Source organism: Osmia bicornis, chromosome 14 (assembly GCF_907164935.1).
Source record: "Osmia bicornis bicornis chromosome 14, iOsmBic2.1, whole genome shotgun sequence".
In the NCBI taxonomy this organism is placed as follows: domain Eukaryota; kingdom Metazoa; phylum Arthropoda; class Insecta; order Hymenoptera; family Megachilidae; genus Osmia; species Osmia bicornis.
This window is the reverse complement of record NC_060229.1, coordinates 2,006,411-2,023,383: the sequence shown is the minus strand read 5'-3', so window position 1 is coordinate 2,023,383 and position 16,973 is coordinate 2,006,411. Positions and strand designations below refer to the sequence as shown.

Sequence of the window (16,973 nt, the reverse complement as noted above, 5' to 3'; positions counted from 1 at the left end):
AATGTATCCCATCCTCGAATAAAGCAAACGGAAACCCAACAATATTCCAAAGTTGAAGAACAAAGTTCATAACTCGGAAGGTCGGTTAATCCGGCGAAAAATAATCCAAACTGTCAGAGGCAAAGCCCCGAGGGGTAGTTTCCTGAAACGAGACGACTTCCGTGACCGGAACCACGTCCTACTATCGCCACGACGGAGGCCTCTAATCCGTATCGGGCCTTTTCCAGGATTTGCACGGGATTCGGGAATTATGTTGGCCGCTCGCCGGGGATGATCCTAAATAAACATGGAGCACGGCCACACGACCAGCATCCCCTCCACCCGGTGGCAACCCTCGAGCAAACATCCAGCTACAATGCTCTGTGTATTGTCGCGAAAAGGGCGGCAGGTTGGGTGAACATTTGAAAAGGAGGACGAGGCTGGACGAAGGTGGAAAAAAAGGTGCTACCCTCTGCAGCCACCCTCGCCGTTATCCTCAATGGATGAATGTGCCCCTTTCAATGTACACGCTGTTATGTCACGACCTGTCTGCTTTGGACTCCCGTGGGAGCACGCGAACCAGGGCAAAATACACGAATCCCGTGCAACTTCCGTTGTTGGCTGTTCGCCATGATGGATGAGAATCTGGGACAAATCGATGGTCGCGAAGCGTGCCCATGATCGTTCCTTTTCTTTGAAAATCGACGTTCAGTTATTGATTTTGAAATAATATTAGGCTGTTTAGAAAATTCGTACATTTTAAAAAAATATTCAAATTTCATTCGTTTTTCAAAATTTCACTCGATGTTGCGATACAGAATTTCAATTTACGATCTTGAAACTTGTTCTCGCTAATAGCCGATGATCTAGAATGTTAGATACTTCTTCGAAGCTTCGATTTCCAGTCGGAACAGGCGACTCTTCAATCTTCCTTTCAGCCATTAACTCGGCTAGCAAAAACAACCCGAAGACGATGTTCGCCGCTTTCATTACGCTGAATTATGCCTTCCTATTCAACGGTGGATCGTGTTAACGCGTTACCACGGAAAAACGTTAATCAACCGCGTACGAAGATTACCATACGTAACAAGAAAAAGTGGATTTCAGTTAACCGGTATGAAGTCCCATTACGTAACGTATATTTTCGTCGTCACGGATCGCTCGACGACTAAATGGACGGCTAAGTGGATTCCTACGGGAACCGCTGGAACCGATAATCGCAAAAACATCATCTGTGTACGCATGCGAAAAACGATCGCGACGGGTAACGAGTTGCAATTACACACGTTCCATCGCGTGGCTCGGTGAAATTCACTTTTTACCATTTCATCGGGTGGCTATAATTATGTCAACTTTGACGACGATTATCATGTAGATTAATAATTTTGTTTATATGGAATAAAAATGAAATTGTTCACCGTGATGATTCCACTGTGCGGTCAATCAGTAACACGATCGTCAAATCTTGAATCCTTCGGACCTCGTTGATTCCTCGAGTGATCCTTGAACCGTTCAAGGAAGAAACGAATTCGTATCAGGTAATACCAGTCGCAAAATCGACGTCTAGTTCTCTTCCGACGAAAGAAACATTCGTCATTATTACCATTGACCGTTGGTCCTGCGGGTCTACCCATTCGGGTTCCACAGGAAGTGGGCCGGTCGGATCAAGGGCCAAGCTGCCCTTTTCCATTTTGGGACGTTCCATTCAGGTGTAATAGTCAGTTAAAGACTATCCAAACATAAGATCCCACCGGTCGCTTCGATGAGCCCGTACTGACCCTCGTGCTTCCCGATGGCAAACTTCTGCCGGAAAAATACGGACGAGCACGTTTTTCACGAACGATTTTGCAGTCTCAATTTACTTCGAAGAAATATTATTTTGAGGACAGTATTTTATTAATTTTTGTTATTTTTTTTACAGATACAACCATGGAGATAATTATAAGGCAACTGGTTGGAACTTGCAGAGAATATGTTGAGGATGAAACTCTGAAATTACTTCGCAGGATGAGCTTGATGGAAAAGTTGAAACACCAAAGGCGTGTCGCGAATTTTTGAAGGAGCTAGTGGAACTTTGTAAAAAGTAACGAAGCGAGAAATAAAGTTTAATCATTTTCAGTTGAAAGCTTCGTTTGCAATTTTTATTCGATACTAACTGAGAAAAGGAATCTAATAGAAACATCGAAAGACTTCTGCATAATCTTTTCTCTTTCGGATTAAAGTGAAATGTTACGATAGGAAGAGATTAGCCAAGAAACGTAGCTCCATTAAATCGCGATGACTTAAATGGCCCGCAAAAGCACGTTCTATTTAGTTGGCTAATATTTGACTTTCGCCAGATTGGACCGTGGTTCCCTCGCGTCGTCGCTACCACCGTTTGTTTGCACTTTGCCTTCGAGTTTCGGCTCGCGGCAGGTTGATTTAGGATTTAAGGATTTCTACGTTTGTTGTTCGAAGATCACGTGGATAAATATACTCGAGATGATTCCTCTATTTAGGCAACCACGGGTGGCCACCGTTTCGTATTCACAATTGCGAAATTCAACAATTTACAGCTGAATACTCCAGAATAGAATGTAAGAAAGTAATTATTTTTATTTTTATAATAATTCTCTCTGAAAACAGCGCGGTTGAAACGTAAGATACAGAAAGAAAAAGTAGCAAGAAGACGATGGACGTTCATATCCTCCATAACCACCGGAAGTTATACGGCAAACCTTTCTCGTGCCGCTTAAATCAACCGAGCCGGCGCAAAGACACCTTAATCCGTGGAGATGCAGTAAAAAATGCTTTTCGCGAGGCCCCCGAGGGAAGCTTTTAAGTCGGTCCTTATCTGAAACGAGCTGCCTTCTTGCCCTGGCGGTAGCTTACACGGGAGCGAACAAGAAAGAGAGACGGAAAAGGAAAAAGATAAAAGGAACGCGTTGGCGAAGAGGAACGAAGCGGAGGCAAGACAATGACCGCTGTTCAAACAGCGAACATCAAACGGGTTGCCGCGTTTTCACGAGACTCGCTGCCCTCGCGGACGCGCCAGGAACCTCCGTATCCCTGCGAAGGATTTTAAGGACATCCGGCGGACTGGAATAACAAATATTTGTACCACGGAAGGTTGCAGACTCGGCGAACCCTTTCATTTGTAACGACAAGTCGAAATTAGTGCGGTACAGAAACCAACAGAGTTTCTGTCTCGATGCGGAAAGGATTCTAGGGATCCCTAGGAATGTTTTACTAGACACTCGAGCCTACCACCGCGCGATTGCTCCTGATGGGGCCTGAAATAAGCCAGCCTTCGTAAATACAGGTGCAACGCGGAATAATAACTGGTTTAAACGCGCCGACGTTCCGGCAAAAGGGTTTTGGTTGTTGCAGCAATTGCGAGCGGTAAAACGGGGAATCTGGTAACCTTTGCGAAAGTATGCAGGGAACGTTGTTTTTGCGATGGTCTCGCGTCGAGGAAAAGTAAATAATGTTAAATACCGTCGATACCAATTTCCTTTTACTCCTTTCTCTTTTGTACGGCGCTGTTTGGTGGTCGTTTCACGCCATCCTCTGTGGGAAATGGAAGCTCTGTTTGCTTTCGCTGGAACTTGTTGCTCGAATTTCAGATAATGAGGGAACTGTTCGGTAGAATTAAATGTAACTCTCTGTTAAAGGTTTTCGATGTATTTTATTTTCTGTTTGATACATTTCGGGATTAATTTATCTCCCGTACATTTAATTATTCCATCGTAATCCGACAAAATTCAGATATTTAATCAATTTCAACTCCGTTATTTCTCACCCTCCGGAAGATGAAAATCGGACGTCGATGAAAACGCATCTTCATCTGCATACGCCAGAAACGGGTTCACGGGTTTGACTGACGAGCACCGCCCACTCCTAATCGTTCAATCGCCAAAAAATTCACCAAAAAGTACGCCGAGGGTGATCGTGGTTGAGGGCCGAGGGAAAAGGAGTCTCGAGAAACAAACTAAGACGAGACCGTTCGGCACCAGGCAACGCCCTTGCACTCCACCCATCCATCTACAGCTTGCATATATTTTTGGGCAGCTAGTTTTTTCCCCCAAGGCAGATTTATCACGTTCCTACGCCTCTTTCGCGGACTGCTCCATCAGTACGCCGACGTGTGGCAGGAAATAATTGGCAGGCTCGAGGAGTGGCCGTGTTTAGTTCACGAATACTCGTGTAAGATTGTTCGGTAAAGCCGTCGCGAATCGGCAAAGTGGAGGGCTGAAGGTGCTGCTTCTTCAGCGTCATTGTTCCTTGAACAGCCTTGAAATCGATGTAAAATTACAAAGAAATTTTTTCTTGTAAAAAGAAATCAAACGGAGAGGCGTAGCTATAATTGTCCAATTTTATTTTTTAAATACTCTTTGAAAGGGTAGAAAAAATGGTAAAGTGGAACGGAATAAATTACAAACTTCAATCAAGCCAGTATCAGGAAACATCGTTCCCGATTGAAATATTAATTTGAAACCGCGATAATTGCGTACACAAAATATGCATTATTCCACAGGGTACTTCATTACCATTGCAAACGATCGTTCATTGGTCCGGTCTCCTCATTCTACGTGATTTCCATTCGAATTCCGTGTACCGTGACAAGAGGTGCAATCGATACTACCGTTCAATCGTGCACGAGCAATCGTTTCTCTCGTTAGAGGGAAACGTTACAGTTAATTAAGTCACTCGGGACTCGGCGAACGGTGGCGAGTCTCGTTTCTGACACCAACCGTCAGAGAATGCCGGACAATCGACCCATTTCCCGTGGCATTTCTGCAATTTCCTTGGCGACAGTGGCTTGAGTGAACGGCCACCATTACTCCACCATGTTTGGAGCAAACGTTCATCCGGACGGGTTCTTTCAGCGTTTTACCTTGAAACAACTCGGATCGCACGGTTCGAGGAACAAATTTCCTTGACAGTGCCAACTGTTGTGATAAATTGCCACTCCTTTGCTTTCAAAATTATATTTTTCTTTCTTTAATGCGACAGAAGATTCTTTCGTAATGATACTTTTTTTACAGACCTCGGTTTTTAAAGGGCATTTTGAAAAATTAGAAGTATTTTATGGTTTAACGCAATCGTTAACGCAAAGGGCACTTTGAAAAATTAGAAATATTTTATCGTGTAAATCAATTATAAGGCAAAGGGTTGATTTTGTCGCTGTCAAAGTCGTTACGAATAAAATTCTAACTATCTTTGTCTCTACACTGCACTAACGCTCGAAACGTAAATAACAGGCTGTGTTAACTTGGAGCAGCTCTATCCGTTCGTCAAACAACCTGGAATTAGACAGAACAAAGGGCAGTTGCTAAGACACGGTAGTAACACGAATAAACTTGAGCCCAAGTCCAGACTTGGGCAAATACAGTTGAACATACAGCGTTGAAATTTTCAGTGTGTCGTTAAAATTTGCTCGAATTTCAGAGGATTTCTTTCTGGGAAAATAATCAGGGGCTCTCGGATTCCTAGTTACATCACTGATGTAAACACGATACGTGGTAAGGACTTTTCGATGTCACTGAACAATTACACGATTCGAAGCCGATTCAGTTGTTGATTTTCTTCAGAATCGATCAGTCTTTTATTCATAATGAACGCGGTATCTTTCGCAGAGGAGTTTACAAATTTAATTTTTCGATGGACCAAACCAGTGAGTGCAGATTTTTAATTTAAATTATAATTAAAACACGAAGCTCAATGTTATCCTATTTCTGAAAGTATTTCTGTTGCCAGTGAAGTAATTAACGGTTCAAATTTTTAAAGATACAGAGTCGAATAATACTCTTATTTATTATTAACAAATTTTCAGTGTACTTGGTGTTAGTTTCTCATAATTCAAGATAAGAAATCTGGAATCCATCGTCGAGGAATATATTTATCAGCATCTGGAGTTTTTACTAATATTAATATTTTATTATTAATATTAAAATATTTTTTCAGGGAGAAGGCGGTGATGGTCCACCACTGACTAATCAACAGCTATTAAACGCAATTCGAGATGTAGTTCAAATACTGTTAGGAGTATCTCTACAAGTGCCCGATTATTCATCGGTGAGAACACCAGGTACAGGAATCACCATTTGCACTCCAAATGCTCCCACTGTACCAAGATTAACTATGGACTCAAACAATACATCTCTGGCAAGGTTACTAATACATTTCCAATTAATTACACAAGCCGATTAACTCTTACACAAAACCTCTGCTCTAATAATTCCAATGATTTTAGATTTAGATCCCTGGATACTTTAACTTTTTGTAATGCTGTTAACATTTCTAATAATGATACATTGATTTCGAAAAGTCAAGAGAAGATAGAAACATTGAATGGTGATCAAGCTGAAAGTACTCCCGAACAGAAGAAGGTACTTTACGATAATTAAATTAAATTTTATTTAAATTATCGAATCATTTATTTTCTGCTTTAGTTTATATCACGGTCAAGTCCAGCCATTCACGTGAACTCTGTAGCCAGATCCGACACGTTTATTCGCGAGGAAGAAGAAAAGGCTGGTGGTATGAATAAAAAGAAAAGAGAAGCTGAAGAGAAAGATCAAATATCCTTGGATCCAGAGAAAATGAAAAGCAATTCCTTCTTGAAGAAAATCGCGGAGCTTCGGGAATGCGCTTACGATGTCATATCGAAGATTGATCAAGTGAAGAAGGTTGGAGAAATGATTGAACGAATCACTGAAATTCAACAAATAATTTTTGAATCAAAACAGGCGAAACTTCTCGAATTGTCTTTAATTTATTGAACATTTAATTTGCATAATTTCACAGGATATCTACCCTGAAACGACGAAACCCATTCGTCGTCTCTCCTCGATCGGCACTTATTCCGGATCGAATCGTACCTCGACGTTGATGAGACCGACTCAAGCACCGAAGCTTCGAAGATCAACGTCAGCCTTTCCAGGAACACCCACATCTTCGAAATTGAACACGACGATCACTGCGGGCAAAGACGAGGCCACGGCGAAACGTAAAAGTATGGCGACATCGAAAATCTCGCCTACGATTTGTACTCCATCGATGTCGATTAAGAAAATATCACCGTTATCAAGCAGTAAGCCCGCGAAAAATCCGAAATACGCCCACGTGCAGAGCACGATATCGAAAACTTTGGTTAACAAACGAAAAACTTAATCGCAACAAGAAAAATTCGCAGAAATCTGAAACAAAAGAGTCGCAGAAATTTTTTTTAACTAGAGTGAATTTGTTGTTGGTAATATTAAATATTTTTTAATGAATTTGTTATTAGGTCGCTAATTAATATTTATTTATGAAAATCATGTTATAATTTTCTTATAAAATTCTTTATGTGAGGGGATGATAATTAATTCCATCAATTTCATCAAATTGGGTAGCCAAACAAAATTTTGATGAAACATGATTTAGTCGAATTGTAATTTAACAAAAAAATAAAATTTTGATGAAACACAATTTAATTGTAATTTAATAAAAATAAAATTTCTACCGAGTACAAATTATTTGAGACGTAGTTTAATCTGAAGAGGAGGGTTTGATCCAGTTCGCCCGAAACAGGGGGTATTTCTGGCCGCTGGTGATGGGCGAGAATGAATCGATACCAGTGTCCAGTTCGATTAAAATCTTAGGACGCGCTGTTGCACGAAATCGCGGCAGTAAATCATGAAAAAGAGAAAATCGATCTTCACGCCCATTCTGGACAGAGGAATCGGCGCGCCGATCGCCGTGGCTAGCTCGCGGTCACCCTTCCGGCCAAATTCGTCCGCGATCAAACAACGAGTGCCAGGGCTTAACAATTTTCGCCTACCGACGCTCTCGTTCTTGCATCACGCTGCAGTTTCGGCTATGCAACCTGTTCGAAGGGGGAGAAAAACGAGAATGCATCCAGTGCATCGCTTCGGGCTGATTCACCCACGTCGAGACTGCGCGATCCAGTTTCGAAAGCGCTTGTATGATTGAGTGTACGTACAATGGTGATGTAACTTCATCGAAACGAGATAACAGTCGGATGGTTCAATGGAAATTATGTAAACTGATCCAGGTGTGAAGAGAACGATGAAAAATTGATGCCTGTGTACAGCGTCGTTTGTTAAAACTTTTAGATTGTAGGAGAGGGGAGAAAAAAAAGGCAGACTCGTCAGTGGAGCTGACAACAGACGTTCCCTGCCCCAGACACCTATCATAACGCAATTCGGAACTCCCCCTCCACTAAACGCCTACAAGGTAAAAATTTAATAAAGGATAAAAGATAAATTTTGTTAGAAAAATTGAGTACATAATAATGGTATTGAATAACGTCGTCCACGAAGTAAAAGATAATTAATTCGTGTAATTACTACTTTTACATGCCTATCGTCAGTGTCAGTTCCATCACAGATCGTTCAGGTTTCACGAGATAATTGTTAGTTGAAAGATGACCCATTTCCTAGTAACTACAGTCTATCTTTCCACTGAAGGATCAGATAATCTAGAAGAAATGCCGGTTTCGTAGATTGATGGATGATTGATGAAGGCTCACGGCGCCAAAGCACCGCCTACGCGATTTTTATAATTACAAGCCGGGATACTAATAGTTCATTTGTCTACGTAACTCAGAAACGCGAAACGGTGTCTGGGTTAACCAGTTTTCAAACCTTTGATGATAATTAACCAGGCCAATTCCCGATTAATTAAACGATCACGCGGAATATTTAATTACCCTTAATACCATGTCTGTTGGAAATTAAAAACAAAATAGATTTGAACCCCATCGACACTATTAGTATCAAATTTTAATTAGATCTAGATTCCCATTAACTGTAAGTTACTCCATAGTGATTAATTTTCTATCGAAAGTGCTTTGCATTAAATTAATTCAATCAGCTGATCAATCTCATAATTCCTGTATTAAAATGCAAAATCTTTCATTAATTTAGAAATCCCATATTATCGAACGTGAATTTTACCAATATTAAAATTCACCGCCACCCTCTTCCCATGGAATCTAATTTGCATAACAGTTTGCCGAGGAAACAAAAGTGCCGTTCTGGATAAAATGAAATTATCAAAGTCTCATGGTTCATCTATCGAGTCTCGTGACTTCGATAATTTCATTAAAATTAATGAACAAATACCGCTTTCTGTAGCTTGCGCACTCCTCTAATGACACGTTTCTCTTAGCCCCCATTAACACGGCCCTGTGATCAGCGCGATCCAGCTGCCACTTTGTCCAGAAACGAATTTGCGGACTGGACCAGTGTCTTTTTGCCATTTCAAGCTCGTCCTCCTTTTTTTTTTCTCAGCTCGCAGAGTCACCGTTTTCTTCTTTGCAAAACGCGCGCATCAAAGAGCGTGCACACGGGTTCCCTTGCGGAAGACAGGCTTCACGAGGACAAGCAATTTACTCGACAAAAACAAATCGCATCTTTCAAAAACATACTTGAGAGCGGGGAAAAAAGCGTGGCCAATTTTCAACGAGCACAGCCTGTTGTTACTGTAGGTGAGTTCCGGGGACATTTAACACCCTCTTTCTTTGACACCCTTCGCCGTGGACGGACGAGTCCTATAAATCATCGAGTAAATCGTGCAAGGGTAAGAGTAGAATTTTTGCAAAAAATTTGGCGGTTTTATGAGCTTGTTAGCTCGTTACCATTGGAATGAAAAGAAAATTATAGAAAGGTTGCTCTTATTAGTCTATAAAATAGAATTAACACTTTCATTCATAAAACATTTTCTTTTTCATTAAAAACTCCATTAAATCAGAGATGCCAGAATCTGTACAAAGTCTGAATAACGAAACCAGAATCAGATGAAGATTTAATCAAGGAAAGTTGGTGTTACGAAACCATCAACTGCATCGATACCTTACATTACCTCAACGCAATAAACCCTCCTTTTTCCCATAAGCTAAACAAATTCATTGCAGGTTGAAATTCGCGTACTTTCATGATCCCGCTAAATGAAGCACGCGTAATCGTGCAACTGTTCCATCACGCGATCGATACTGTAGACGGAACACCCTGCAATTTAGACCTTTTGCAAACGGGCCACCTCGACACCTGCTGTGAAAACGCACGCTCTATGATTCTCATGCAAGGTGGAGTCTTTTCAGGTAACAAAAAATTGACGTGGTTACATTGTGAGCCATGGTAAAGTTTCATCCCTTAAGCTCTTGCTAATTACTTAGAAATTTGAATTTTACTTTCAAGGGGTTGGAGGATGTACGAAAAAGGGACAGAGGGAAAGGGTAGAGAAATAGGATAAACGCCAGTTTCGTAGTATTCTACGCCGACAGGAAGTGGGACGATGATTACACGTGTCTTTTTAACGCAAAAGGCTCGAAAACCAACACCGTAATACGACGGGGTGGCGGGCGCCCTGTAATTCACCACGTCCAGACGGGACCAGCTTTCGTGATGAGACAACCGTTCTGAAAATTGCGATAGTCGCCCCGAAAATAAGGTGAGATTGCTTCGATGCCGGACGTAGCCGCTAACCAACGGGCCCCTCCTGTTCGAGTTATTATTTGTTTTTGCCCTGGGCGACCATCACGGTACTTATCGAGTCACCGTTCGCCTCAGCTGCAACGGTGCGTCACGCCCAATCCTCTTCGAGATGAAACAAGAGCAGATAGAGAGCTGTCTTGTTGCCAAAAAAATGCGTGGGTGTTGGGAACGAGCCCACTCAATAGGTGACGGTACAATACTTGCGACAAAAGTTTGATTTTATAATTTCTGAGGTGGTTAAATTGACAAGCAGATGGTTCTTAGAGATATCACGAGAAAAAACAAGTTGTTTAAAAAGCTTTTTTCTCGTTGAAGCAAATTTGCATTTATCAATCATTTATTTCTCTTGTCTGCACTTAATGTCTTCGATAAGAGTATCGTGTTTCTGATGCGCTATAGAGAGATAAAGTTACGTATAATTACTGGTGAAAGATTTTATATCAGGATATTCTGTTAATGAATTAATTATAAATTCATAATGATTAAATCTGTGTACATTTGCATTCAATTAATCAATCTTGAGTGGTAAATGAAGGGAGGGTTTGGGGCAGCCTTGCGCTTTAAAAGTGATAATTATATGTAGAATCTTTCATATTATTAACCCCTTCTCATATGATTTTTGCAATTGTTGCGTCAATCAGAGTTAAGTATTTATTTCTTCAACTTTAAGATAAATAAATAAAATTGAAATTTCATGCAACGATCCTTGACTAGGCAAATTACTTTTTAAGCAAATCCAAAACTACCCCTAAAAATTCTTGGAAACGATTCAAGAAAACGATTCAATACACTTTTTAGGGTGCAAGCTTAGCAGTCTCAATATTGCATCCCTCGAACGAAGCTGCGTAGGGTAATAAAAATTAATCGCTGCCAAGAATGACTATCGAAGGACGGCCTCCCTTTTTTGTAGGTCGTCCATTGAATCGAGTCGAGGGAGCTTGATTCACCCAAGAGGTCCATCTTTTCGACGAAGCTAGAGAAGCGTGGAAAAAAAGTCGTCGAAGGCGCGAATCGAGTAAATTGGCGGGGAAGCGGGTCCAAAGACCGGCTGCAATTTCGGCCCCCGGGGCAGCGGCGCCTCTCGAACGATAATTGATATCACCTGCCATGTAAATATCGGTTATCGGCGTGGCCCGTACCTGTCGGTGGAAAAAGGGCCGCTAGGATGAAAATTACCGAACAACCGGCGGTGAGATAATTACGTGTTGGTTTTAGAAAAGGGGGAAGCACCGGTTAATTCCACACCGCGCAAAACGATGCCCCGGGGGTGATTCTCGGCGATCCTTTTTCGCTCGAAACCGTTCGACGAGAATCGATCCAACCACTACGGGGTGCCGAAATAATTTCGTTGGTGGAATTGGACGATCCGATTTTAATGACGGAATTCTTTGGAATTTAGTTCTTCTGTGTGGAAATCGAAGCGTGGGAAAAGTGATATGTGATTGTTTTTTGTTGGAGAACTACCCAAATATTACACTCACTTATTAATAAAACTTTGCCAGCATGTAGAGCTCGTCGAGCTGAATACGCCTATACCCCTTTTGGGGGCAGACGGCTAATTGTTTAAAAGATATTAATAATTAAAGTTAGTTTACTCCTTACATTCTGAAGTATGACAAATTCACACATACAACTCTTAATCTAGTTCAAATCCTTGGTTCCCAACATTTTTTTTTTGTTTTTAATGATAATTTGTTTCTTTTTGAATAACTATTACAGCTGTACTATAATCATTGCATTTATTAATAATTAATTACATACACTGCAATTTTTATAGAATTTAAGTTATTCAGGGCCGCTGGCGTCTAGAGTAGGGGCTCCGGGCGCCCTTGCACGCGGCCCTAGGAAAGGCCGGCACCGGGTGCGACCCCCGGTGTCGACCACAGAGTAGTCAACAGGGGGAGGTCTCAGTTTAGACCTTCTCCAAGATGGGCACTTGTGTGTCAGACGTGGAGGGCTCCGGAGTAATACTTGTAAGATCCCGGAGCCTTCTACCGTCAGTACCGGTCGCCGTGAGGTTTTAGTCAGTAAGAATCTGACACTCCCCCGCCGCCCTGCCCCGGGGGACGGTGGGGGGTCTTATGCAAGATTTCCTCACGTTAAAAAAAAAAAAAAAAAATATCTGGTAATACTGATTCGAGTAAATGTAAGTAAACAAGTAAACGCGTAATCCAGATGTCTCGTTATGCAACATTATGCATAGCCAGCTGGCAGTGGCACCGTTATAAACTGTTCGACCTAGAGCGAACCTCACTCTCATAGCGACCGCCGAGGGGTACGGATGTACCTGCACATCGTCCACGTACATCTCTGCATCGCTTACATCCCTGATTCATTTACATCTCTCCATTCCTTATATCTCTGTTTCCTTTACATCGCTGCATTCCTCACATCCCTGCTTTCTTTACAGCTCTGCATCCTTTACACCTCTACTTCCCTTATACTTCTGCATCCTTTACACCTCTACCTCCCTTATATTCTTGCATCCTTTACACTTCTAGCTCCATAATACTCCTGGATCCTTTACACCTCCACCTCCCTTATATTCCTGCATCATTTACACCTCTACCTCCCTTATATTCCTGCATCCTTTACACCTCTACCTCCCTTATACTCCTGCATCCTTTACACCTCCACCTCCCTTATATTCCTGCATCCTTTACACCTCTACCTCCCTTATATTCCTGCATTATTTACATCTCTACCTCCCTTATATTCCTGCATCCTTTACACCTCCACCTCCCTTATATTCCTTCATCCCTTATATCCTTGTATCACCTATATTCCTGCATCTCTTATGTAACTCACCCGCGCAATTTTGTACAAATTTAGTTCCTTTTTTCGCCGCCAGAGGGCGCTGTATCGACCTTGAAAATTTAGTTCACATTTTTGCCGCTAGAGGGCCAAAATTTCTGCAAAGTTTAGTTCCTTTTTTTGGCACCAGATGGCGCTGAACGGACATCGAAAATTTAGTTCGCATTTTTGCCGCTAGAGGGCCAAAATTTCTGCAAAGTTTAGTTCCTTTTTTTGGCACCAGATGGCGCTGAACGGACATCGAAAATTTAGTTCGCATTTTTGCCGCTAGAGGGCCAAAATTTCTGCAAAGTTTAGTTCCTTTTTTTGGCACCAGAGGGCGCTGAACGGACATCGAGAATTTAGTTCGCATTTTTGCCGCTAGAGGGCCAAAATTTCTGCAAAGTTTAGTTCCTTTTTTTGGCACCAGAGGGCGCTGAACGGACATCGAAGATTTAGTTCGCATTTTTGCCGCTAGAGGGCGCTATTTCGGCCCGAAATGATATAAGGGATGCAGAGGTGTAAGGGTTGCAAAGGTGTAAAGGATGCAGGGATGTGAGAAATGCAGAGATGTAAGGCATATAGAGGATATAAGGGTTGCGAGGATATAAGGATTGCGAGGATATAAGGGTTGCGAGGATATAAGGGTTGCAAGGATGTAAGGGTTGCGAGGATGTAAGGAATACATGGATGAAAGGAATATAATGGACAGTGGAGTACAGGAATAGAAGGATACAAGTATATTGTGTAGTCCTAACTAGGCCCATAAAGAGGAATAAAATAATAAATAATTTGAAAGTATGGAAGTTGGCTCAAAAGGAGGGATGAAATTAGAAATTAAAGAGTATGAGGAGCCGAGGCCCACAAGTGAGATAGAATTAGAAATTTCATCCCCCTTATGAGTTAATTTAATAAGCTAAGAAGATAAATAAAGTAAATTAAATAATAACTTAGTTACTTTTTTAAAATAATTTATTTACCAAGATAGATGAAGTGAATACAAGTTTGTCAAACAATTATTTTAATAACTTGTCAGTCGTATGCTGCTGTCGACGTTGATTCCTAAAACAAAATAAAATCAAAGGTATTAAAAATTGTCTTTTCAGTTGTCAGTGCGAGGTGTGGCAAAATAGGGGGCTAGTAAGACAGGCACGATTATCATACCTGCTGTGCTCTCTGCATGCAGACTAAATCTCATCTGCGGATGTCTGGGACCTCCTAAAATCATGACCGCTCGAAAACAAAGGCACGTCCAGTCTTTGTATCTGTAATCACTGCGTTCCGTTTGCTCGCGTGGAACAGCTATTCATAACGTTGCCGCCGCTTAACACCTCGCGATCGTCGAGACAGCGCGTATCTCTCAACACCTTCCTTATCGATGCTCCCTTTTACGCTTCTCTAATGACACGTTTCACGATCGCTGCGGGCAACGAGATGCTGCTGAAAAAGTAGACCAAGAGCGCGTCGTTTGCTTAGCAGCCGGAGAGAATCGTTCGACAACCACCGGTTTAGGCGGACACCTTCTTCTCCACCGTGAGAAACTGGACTGGATCTGGTCTACTGTATACTTAGATACCAGCTTTAGTTACGTATCATTTTTTCGCTAAAATAATGGGCTTGAGGGATGATTTTTTTTCTTTTCAGTTAATAGGGATCGGGGATTTTTGGCTCGAGGATAGATTCACTCACGATTTCATCCAAGGTCCCTGGCCTTTTTCTCGTTCCTGTGATTCCCTTCGCGGTCACCTTTGCACCCGGTGTAAATGCATACGCGTTCGCCGCAGCTGAATTCCGCGAGCCAATCAATTTAATTGCAGCTTATCACGTGCGCTGGAAAGGAGCACGAGAAGCCGGCACAAAAGCAGCTGCCCTCCGACCGGAGAGAACGAAAATTCTTCTCTTAACGTTGTTAATTACAGGCTACCGTTCGAGCACTTTCCTTATCGAGCCATCGAATCGGTTCGCTCGACCCAAGTCAAAGCCCGTCACGTTCCAAGCCTTTTCCATCTATTCCGTTCGATCGATGGATCCTCTCCTGCGGGATCGATCCACCGGGATCATCGTGACGGAGCTATTCCTAGGAAAGCGACTGGTCTGTCGAAATTTGCCTTTAATTATCGGTTATATCGCCTCGAACCATTTGCACAGTTATTAAAACGTCAAACCGACTACTCTCCGATGGGATAATAGAAAAGCGATTGTTTCAAAAAGATTTATATCTTTTCATTTTTATGCTGTATGGATTTTATTTAGGTGTTTCGGTACACCAATGGTATTGGATTGCAAATTGAGGGCATAAAATATTCCTTTCGCTCCAGCAGTAATTAATAAGTAAACGTAAATATGTTAAAGAAGATGAAAGAGTCTCGGTTAATGAATCAGGTTGCTCTAACACGAGTAGGGATCGTTTCTTAATGGGTTCATCGAGTGTAGCAGAATGATTTAAGGAGCGTAAAACCGAGATCCTTTGTTTAATAGGCGGAGCAGGGAAATGCAAATTCCCCGGTGAATCTCGGAACCCGTTCACCCGGTGGAAGTTGTAAATTAAAGTGGAAATCGTGTAGAGAAAGATCGGCTCGCGAAAGGGCTTCGACAACCGGACGAATGTTAATGCATTCGTTCCTTCGTTATGGCGTTGAATTATGTTTGAGCTCGCGTTACGTTACACGGTGAAGTGTCAAAAGTCCTCTTTCAACAAACACGCCCCCACGGTCGACGGGTTTCGTTCCCGTAAAAAAGCAAGGGAACCCGGTATTTATGGCAGCCTAATTAATTCCTATGTATTTTCGGCCACTTCTCATGCAAAACACTCCCCCTACCGCGCGTGTCTTTATGGCTGTTCATGAGATATAAATGATCCGATAAAATGTTTTAAGCGAGGACGAACACCGGGACCCGGCTATCCCCGATGCCACGGGGATGCTATTATTATAGAAAAATAAGAGTGTCGTGAGCCACGTTATAGCCGGCTCTTGCATCGACCTCATGAATATTCATAAAACGAGAGAAACGTTCTTAGAAGCGCGTCGAACGGTTCGCTGTTTATTTTACGAAACTCCTGGACCGGGATGCGCCCTCCTGCTCCACCCCCCCAGACGATATCGCGATCGTGTAACTTAAAAGGCGAAACCAGCCTGACTTCTTATTTTTAATAAACACACGGACGGGGTTCTGGTTCGTGGCGATATTAAAAGCGACATTAATCTGCCGAAATTTTCGCGATAGTCGCAGGAGCATGGTGGTTGATCAATGGACCTTGGACTTTGGGTAAAAAGAATTCGATCGTTGTTTGGAATTCTTGAAATTTGTAAAAATAAAAGCCTCCTTGTATTCGGCAATGAACGTACCATCGCGAGAAAGAGAAGTATTCGAAGAAAATCTGAAATTGTTTAACCGAACGTTAAGAGCCACGCGAGGACCGGTGCTCTTTAATCTGTCGGCGAATTTAAAGCCATTAGAGATGCGTGTGTAAAACCACGAAACGGATACCGGATTCGTTCGTCTACCATCCCGACCGAGGATGGAACGCGTTCGTGGATGCTCCTTATTATTCCACGTAGGCTAAGGTCCGATAGGTACGTATGCGAGCCGTGGGAAGCGGCGTATGCCGTTGGAAATGCTAATTTCATGCGATTCCTTCGAGCAGCCGCTCCTACACCGCGCAGGGAAACGTGATTACGCAATAAAACTGGCAATAATTGTGAGAACGTTTTCTGTACC

At 42.2% G+C, this 16,973-nt stretch overlaps 1 protein-coding gene and 1 long non-coding RNA gene across 5 annotated transcripts in view; both read left to right on the top strand.

Moving 5' to 3' along the window:
- LOC114872567 overlaps positions 1-2,104 on the top strand; it is a 302,088-nt gene extending 299,984 nt beyond the window's left edge. For all 4 annotated transcript variants that reach the window (XR_006830109.1, XR_006830108.1, XR_006830107.1 and 1 more), the window contains one exon: positions 1,901-2,104. This is a non-coding gene — a long non-coding RNA (uncharacterized LOC114872567). The remainder of the gene's footprint in view (positions 1-1,900) is intronic.
- A 3,343-nt stretch (positions 2,105-5,447) lies between these two features.
- LOC114872548 lies at positions 5,448-7,429 on the top strand. The gene is made up of 5 exons (XM_029179852.2): positions 5,448-5,635; positions 5,926-6,131; positions 6,215-6,350; positions 6,414-6,650; positions 6,769-7,429. The coding sequence occupies exons 1-5, from the start codon at positions 5,576-5,578 to the stop codon at positions 7,132-7,134; spliced, it is 1,005 nt and encodes a 334-aa protein (XP_029035685.2). The 5' UTR covers positions 5,448-5,575; the 3' UTR covers positions 7,135-7,429.
- The last annotated feature ends 9,544 nt before the right edge of the window (positions 7,430-16,973 follow it).

Coding starts and splice junctions, on each gene's coding strand:
- LOC114872548 (XM_029179852.2), top strand. CDS start 5,576: ATGAACGCGGTATCTTTCGCAGAGGAGTTTACAAATTTAATTTTTCGA. Junction 5,636..5,925: donor TTTTTCGATGGACCAAACCA/GTGAGTGCAGAT, acceptor ATATTTTTTCAG/GGAGAAGGCGGTGATGGTCC. Junction 6,351..6,413: donor GTACTCCCGAACAGAAGAAG/GTACTTTACGAT, acceptor TTTCTGCTTTAG/TTTATATCACGGTCAAGTCC.